Source organism: Lucilia sericata, unplaced genomic scaffold (assembly GCF_015586225.1).
Source record: "Lucilia sericata isolate MDLA Ls3-8-SP2 unplaced genomic scaffold, ASM1558622v1 Contig000009F_arrow, whole genome shotgun sequence".
Lineage (NCBI taxonomy): Eukaryota > Metazoa > Arthropoda > Insecta > Diptera > Calliphoridae > Lucilia > Lucilia sericata.
Genome location: NW_023994049.1, coordinates 589,205 through 597,758, shown reverse-complemented (window position 1 = coordinate 597,758; position 8,554 = coordinate 589,205). Strand labels below are relative to the sequence as shown.

General features: G+C 27.8%; 1 protein-coding gene across 2 annotated transcripts; it reads left to right on the top strand.

Annotated features, from left to right (window-relative positions):
• Nucleotides 1-555: 555 nt before the first annotated feature.
• LOC119603322 (facilitated trehalose transporter Tret1-like) lies at nt 556-5,839 on the top strand. 2 transcript variants are annotated; one of them, XM_037955331.1, is made up of 6 exons: nt 556-728; nt 789-1,018; nt 1,082-1,212; nt 4,046-4,374; nt 4,584-4,996; nt 5,267-5,839. In XM_037955331.1, exons 1-6 carry the CDS (start codon nt 626-628, stop codon nt 5,465-5,467), a joined length of 1,407 nt encoding a protein of 468 aa, XP_037811259.1. In that variant the 5' UTR covers nt 556-625; the 3' UTR covers nt 5,468-5,839. The 2 variants fall into 2 exon arrangements, with proteins under 2 accessions (XP_037811259.1, XP_037811265.1); XM_037955337.1 differs by having other exon boundaries at nt 577-732; nt 5,267-5,823.
• Nucleotides 5,840-8,554: the final 2,715 nt, after the last annotated feature.

The window sequence follows — 8,554 nt, the reverse complement described above, 5'->3', positions numbered from 1 at the left end:
GGTGCATTGCAGTATGGCGAGGCGCATCCCTGAATACTCATAAAAATCAAAAAACAGCAACAGAATCTAATATTTATATTATTATATCTTATATCTTATTATAGATGTATGTATATTTATACATATGTATGTATGTTTGTGTGTATGTATTAGGGTGGTATTGAATCACAAAACATTTTTTAATATGGTTGTAAAAATTAAAATAATTGGTAGTGGTTACTTTCCCATTCGACTTCCGCGCCTTCTTGTAAATGTTGGTCTTTCGATCCTGTCTTTGTTATATTCAAATTTTTTTGACTGCAATAAATCTGTTTAGTAATACTGCATGGATCCAAAAAATTGTGACCTAGACATTGTTATTAGAAATACTGATAACTTTACTTTAATGTAAAAAATACCATATTCCATAATTGACTTTTAATGCCACCCTAATGTATACATGTGTGCATATGTATGTATATTTTTACTACTAATCACTATTTACTAACAATTATACAACTTGCATATAAATTTATCTGTTAAGATGCTTCACAGTAACAGAATTTTAATGAAAATTATTCAGTTGCAGGTATATAGATTATAAAACAAAAAGAATAAAACAGTTAACTTTAAATACGAGAGTAACATGAAAATGGTGAAATTTAACATAAATTGGAAAATAATTTCAAAAAGTCCCAATAGTATTCTAAATAGTCATTATCGATATCAAGTTTTGGCCACCTTAACAGGTGAGTATGTAAATGTAATTTAATGGAAACAAGAAATTTATTATTTTGTTTATTTTCCAGTCAGTATTTTAACATTTTCACATGGTATTGGTTTAGGTTGGTTATCGCCAACACTTTCCAAACTGCAGTCGGAATCCTCTCCTTTATACTTCACCGTTTCGGTTACTGAGGCATCATGGATTGGCTCCCTATTAGGACTTGGTAGTATGTGTGGAAACATAATGGTTGGTATTTTGCAAAATATCGTTGGACGTAAAATTGCTATATATTTTTTAGCATTTCCGCATGTTGTAAGTTAAGTTTAATACATACTTATGTTTACAAAAATACATATATATTATATATTTTTCAAGTGTTTATGGATCCTAATCTACTGTGCACAAAGTGTTGAATATTTAATGATCGGTCGATTCTTAGGTGGTTTTACAGGAGGAGGATGTTACGTTGTCTTTCCGCTTTTTATAAGTGAAATTGCAGATCCCAAGTAAGTAGTTTCATGAAAAGATTATTATACTAATGTACGCTTATTTACTAGAAGAACGGCATAACTCAAAATTGGGTTTGTTTCAATTGAATATAAAATATGGATTATTCTAAAGTTTTAACTATTTATTTTCAAAAACTATATACTATTTAACGTAAGGTATAACCTCCCCCTACATCACTACAGTGGGGAGGGTATCATACGTTTGTGTTTTGGAAAGCTGACTTTACATAAAATACGATAAATGAAATAAAACCTAAAAATTTTTGATACCGAGGGGACCAGGTCCATCCAAAAAAACCCTATTTCTTATGGAAAATTAAATTTTGAGCAAAAATTCTCAAATCGCATGGTCGATATCAAATTATAGTGACCTGTTTTATATGACCCAATATGTTCTTAATCATTTTGTAACGGGTTTCGATAACCCCGCCCCTGGTATGGATATAATAGGCAAAAAACCAAAAAATCACATTTCTGGGATTTTTTAAAACTTTTTTGGGAACTCCGGGATTTCTAATAAGAAAATTCGAAATTTTTATTTAATTTTGGATTTTGAGTAAAAAAATCTACCTAACTATAAAATTTCATCAAAAAATATTCATAAATAAAATTTTTATTGCAATTTGAAAAATTTGTATCTTCGCAAAAACTGAATAAAAAATATTTTTTAATTTTTTTTTTTAAAAAGTATTCCGCGAATTTTTTAATTTTCAAAAATTATATACAGTTTTGAAAAATAGACAAAATTACCTTTCCATTGATATATAACATGCCTACCTAATGTTTTTTAAGTGACAAATTAATTATGGAAAACTCAACATCTTTTAGAAAATTTACCTAGCACTATTATTTTCATCCATAAGGTTAACTTTTAAATTTGTTACATATATGGATGAAAATAATAGTGCTAGGTAAATTTTCTAAAAGATGTTGAGTTTTCCTTAATTAATTTGTCACTTAAAAACGTTAGGTAGGCATGTTATATATCAATGGAAAGGTAATTTTGTCTATTTTTCAAAACTGTATATAAAAAATTTTATTTATGAATATTTTTTGATGAAATTTTACAGTTAGGTAGATTTTTTTACTCAAAATCCAAAATTAAATAAAAATTTCGAATTTTCTTGTTAGAAATCCCGGAATTCCCAAAAATGGGATTTTTTGGTTTTTTGCCTATTATATCCATACCAGGGGAGGGGTTATCGAAACCCGTTACAAAATGATTAAGAACATATTGGGTCATATAAAACAGGTCACTATAATTTGATATCGACCATGTGATTTGAGAATTTTTGCTCAAAATTGAATTTTCCATAAAAAATAGGGTTTTTTTGGATGGACCTGGTCCCCTCGGTATCAAAAATTTTTAGGTTTTGTTTCATTTATCGTATTTTATGTAAAGTCAGCTTTCCAAAAAGTATAAATTCTATATACATCTTCTTAGAAACTATTTAGATAACTTAAAAAGAAAAAGATACTTTTTTCCCAAAAAAATGACAAAAAACGCCTTTTTTTAATTTTTTAAATTAAAATGCCTATAACTTTGGACTCAGTCATGATTTTTATATAATTCTTTCACTGCTTGATATATAAACTTGTTGTTAAGCGAATAACAAAAATGGCGAAAATCGGGAATATTTGGACCCGCTATTATCAAAAAAACTAAAGTAAGGACGGTAAAAATTTTAAAATTTTAATTTTCAAATGCGAATATCTCCTAAACTATAAGAGATAATTTACTGCTACGACGACATTTTTTATAGTGCTCGATGAGGAGATTCTATATATATATTTTTTTTTTTTAAATCGGAACTCAAATGAAGAAATAGGATCGTTTTAAAAATTTAACATAGTCGAGGTGTCCTAATTCAAAACCTAAACTCGACAACACCTCCTCTTTGTGCATACCAAATTTCATTAAAATCGGATTAACCGTTTAGAAGTTACCGAATTATTTCCCTCTTTTTTTTTTCCTATACCACTGTGCAACATTGAGTCTACTTTTTTGACAGCCGCGTAGAATGCGAAGAAGCGTAGAACGCGTGGTGTGGACCGCCAGCTTTACTGTAAAAAGATTTTTACAAAAATATTGGCACTAAATTCATCTCTTGGATGTTACAAATTCCTCCGATCATTTTGTATCACAAAACAATCAAATGAAGAATATTAAAAAAAATAACAAATTTTGGGAAATATTATAATAAAACCATATGTATATTCGTATAACTCGTATTAACTTAAATGTGAGTTTTTATTCTCATTCAATAGCATAAACCATATTTGTGGGTATAGTAATAAATGGGAATCCCTTTAAACGGCAGTTTCAAAAAATCAGTTTCAAACTTTTAGCAATTTTGTTAAGCAAATTTAAAAAAAAAATCCATGTATCTTAAGTAAAACAAATAAGGGAATAAAATAGTAAAGAAATTAGGTCGATATCTCCAATAGATTAGCAGTTCCTGCGATTTGAATTTTTAGGATTTCGGAGAATTTTTAAAAAACAGGCTGTTATGCATTTTATATAAAATTTTTAAAGAATATGTATATAATTTAAGATAATAGAAATCATACATCTGAAGTTTTAGTAAAATCGAATAATGTTAACCCATAAATTGTGAGGGTCGAACTAAGCTATACAATATTGGGAAATTCTTTTGAAACCATAGCAAGGTATTTCTTTGTTTTCAACCGATTTAAATGAAACTTAGGAAAAATATATTATAAAGTCCTATATTTATAATGAAATCGAAAAATTCAAATTAACCCTTAAACGTAAATATATTTTTATATTTATATAAAATGTCCGTAATTTTCTTTATTTCCTTTCCAGCATCCGAGGAACTTTGTCAACAATGCTTATGTTGTCAGTCAATTTTGGAATTCTAACTGGTTTCATCCTGTCTTCTCATTTAGATTATCATCTAATACCATTTGTGACGATATCTTTGCCAATTATTTACTTAGTTGGTTCATATTTCTTTCCAGAAACGCCGCAACATCTATTGCATAAGAAAAACTATAATGATGCTGAAAAGTCATTTAGATTTTATAGAAATTGTAGCAGTGACCACAAGCCACAGTGTGACATAACTTTTGACAATTTTAAATCAAACATTGACAAAAATAATCAAGACACATCATTATCATATCGAGATTTTTGTAAGTACAACATACATCTTTTATCCCAATTTTCACCATGTCTAGTTATTTTTTTAACTTTAAGATATATTGACAGTTCTCGTACAAAAATTGTCTTAACTGGAAGAATAACTAGTAGTTAAACGATAACTGCAGGTGGTGAAAATGGGGATTAGTATTAAATTATAATTATTATAATTATTTTTTTTTTTTTTCAATAAAAAATACAGTAACAAAACCAGCAGTTAAATCAATTATCACCGCCGCCGTTTTACTATTTGTGAATCAATTTAGTGGAATTTTCGCTTTTGTAAATTACATGTCAAACATTTTTGCCGATTCTGGTTCTGCAATGGATCCCAATACTAGTACTATTATAATGGGAACTTTACAAATTGCCGGAACATACGCTGCTACTTTGTTAGTAGATACATATGGACGTAAGGTTTTAATGCTCTGGTCAACTGGAGGCATGGCTGTAGGATTGGCAATATTTGGAGCGTATACACATTATTCACGCATTGTCGATTTATCTGGATATTCTTTTGTGCCTCTTGTTCTTATGGGATGCATAGTATTTGTCGGTAACGTGGGATTGATTGCACTAACATTTGTCATTCTCGTTGAGATTTTCCCTGCAAAGGTATACATTATAATCAATGTACTTTAGGGGTATAACGTAAATTTGCCGAGATCACATAGTAGAAACGATTAATTTTTAATGTCCACAAAAAGTACTAAATATATATAATTTCCCTTTTGTTGAAAGTCAAAACTTAAAAGTTATCTGCTAAAAATAGTGAAATATTTGATCAATGTGAACATATCATTTCGTTATGGATAAGGCCGGCTTAAAAGTTCTACCCCCCTTTTTAATAATAAACTTTATTTTTAAATTTATTTAATTTTCCAGATTCGCCCGATTGCTGCATCTGTATCAATGACTACATTAAGTTTTTTGGTATTTGCTATGCTTAAAATTTTTCCCTTGTTCATGGATTCTTTTGGTATTTCTATAACTATGTGGTCCTGTTCCACGGTCTGTGGCTTAAGTTTTATTTATCTGTTAGTATTTTTAGTTGAAACTAAAGGCAAATCTATGGATTGTGATTAGCATACATACATACATACACATTTTGTGACAAAGATTAAATACAAAAAATACGTACATATGTAGTATGTAACAACAAATACATACATTTTTTAAAGAAATAATTGGGAATATCCATGCAAAATCAAGTTTGATTTTTCGACACCGATTTTAATAAAATTTATCACACCCATTATATAAGCATTGTGTTCTTTTTGAATAAAAACTCATTTCGTTATACATATAAATATGGCCCGTAATCTAAAAACTACTTAATGACATTTAAAGGAAATTATATTATTTTAGATTTATAGGAAAAATTCACTAAATTCGTATTCACAGACGTACAATAAGTAACTTAAATATGTACCTTCAATAAGCCATTAATAAATTAAAGTATTTTAAAATAGACTCGACCTTATTATTAGTATTTCTATAAAAAATCGATTAATCTTAAATGGATCACAAACCTTACCACCAATTTTTGTAAAGATCCGACCCATATAAAATCACTTTTCAGAAAATTATTTAAACTTCCATAATTTACTTATAAACACTAGCAATTACTAGTAAATTATGGAACTGTTATACCAAGTTCACACGAGCAGTTGAATTACTTAATACGGCCTCTGAATGACAATAGCCAATTAATGCACATACATACAGTGTCTCTCATAAGTATTCGAATTTAGGTGAACTATGAAAAGAAACCAAATTTAATAATATATTTTGTGTGCAAAAAAAAATTAATTTGTTATATTGTCTAGACAGTCCTTAAGTTTGATATCACGCTTTTTAAAAGTTAAAAAATTTACATTTACTTAAATTAAATTAGCTTTTTTTAAAAAAGTCCATAAAATTGTCTCACAAAAGTATACGAATTTTTCATGTTGTTCATATTTGAGCATATTATACGAAACACAAATTTTAGAATCGACTGGTTTTTATGCTTTAAATTATTTTAAGGGGTTACTATCAACCTAAATGATATATTTTTGGCCCATTGGGTCCACAATTTTTGAGGATTTGTACCCTCTTTTTATGTAATACCATTAAAATGGCGATTTTTGGCAATATTTGTAGTATTTTCTCTTTTTTTCAGAGATAAGACCAAAGTTTGATATTGGGATTTAATAGACCCCTTGGAGTATCTAAAAATAGTATTTTTTGTTACAAGAATCTGTACCCAAGTTATATTATTGATATCATTATCCTGTCGCTAATTCAATATATTGGAACTTAAGTCCATTTTCATAATACTAGGGTCAAAAAATTTCGGGGAATGTTTTCTTGTATATATTCTTTTAGATATCAGCTTTTATATATTTTAAGTTTTCAATGTATTGTGGAAGTGTTCAACTCCAAAACATGCCTCGAAGAAACACCATTCAATATGGTAGTATCATTATTTTTATATACCAATGACCTCCAGGCTGCATGCCACTATATCATTATGGTCTAACTCAAAAATATCGATATCTGTTTAAAAATTGATTACTATGATCAAAATAAACCCAAAATTTTGGACTTACATTGCTATTGTAATGGGCAACATAAGCGTGAAGGTTCCGAATAGTAAAAACTCAAATCTACTGTGTAGGATGACGTTTTGTTAAGGCATGTTTTGGAGTTGTATACCGATATAATGTATTGAAATTTTAAAATATATTAGTGCTAATATGTACATGAATGTATACTAGCCAACTTTGTCGGAAAATATCGACCCTAGTGGTACGAAAAGGGACTTAAGATCCATACAATTCAATTAGAAACAGAAGAACGATACCAAAAATACACCTTGGAACTTTTAAGTACAGATCCTTATAACAAAAATTATTATTTTTAGATACCTCAAGGGGTCTATTAAATCCCAATATTAAAGTTTGGGTTTATTTCTGAAAAAAGGAAAAAAAATTGCAAATATGGCCAAAAATCGCCATTTTAATGATATTACATGAAAAGATGGTACAAATGCTCCAAAATTGTGGAACAAATGGGCCAAAAATATATAATTTCACTCGATTATAATTTTTGCGTTTCGTATAATATGGTCATATATGAAATACAGGACAAATTCGAATACTTTTGTGAGACAATTTTATGGATTTTTTTTCAAAAAGTTAAAACAATTGAGGTAAATGTAATTTTTCCAAATTTTAAAAAGTGTGATATTATACCTTAGGACTCTCTAGACAATATAACAAATTTAATTATTCATTTCACACACAAAAAATATTATTAAATTATGTTTCTTTTCAAAGTACAACCAAATTCGAATACTTATGTGAGACACTGTATGTATTGATTGCATGTGTTCCACCTAGATTAGGTTAGGTTAGGAGTATTCCAATATTACGTAAACAAAGCGAAATACAACTGAAAAACTATATTTTGCTACATTTATTTTTTATTAAAAATAACACATTGCATTTTTGTCTTTAATTTTCTTTTAAAAAAATTTCGCGTGAAAACAAAGAACTCCAAAAATTTAAAAATCAAAAAATTATTTGTCACCGGTTAAGTTTAAATATCAAATATTTATTTGCTGTATTAAATGATTAATACAAACCCCCGAATAATTGAATACCATAGTATATATGCAGTATATTAAAATAAAACTCTTTGTTCATATTTAAAAATATTTTAATAGTTTGTAAAAAAGATAATTATTTTATTGTAATTTATGTATAGACATTTACATTTAGGCATGTAATGTTGGTACAAATAATTAAAAACTAATACATATGTATGTATTTGAAAAATAATTAATAATGACATTTAAAATATTTACATTAAAATAATAATAAAATAATTTTAATAACACACGCGTATGGTAGAGGGAACATTATTGATGATATTTATTAATTTGAAAATTAGTAAGAAAATTGTTGCCCATCGTTTGGTGCAGATGAACACTTTAAAAATTTGACAAATTTTACTTAAAATTAGACTTTTTTATTTTTAGTATTTAGCATGCATTTCTTATGACACTATTTTATTTTTAGGATTCACTCATTTTGTACGAATATTAGCATAAATAATGTGATTGTGTATAATTATGTTGTAAATGATAATATTATGACTACGACTATCGATACTGTCATAAACCTA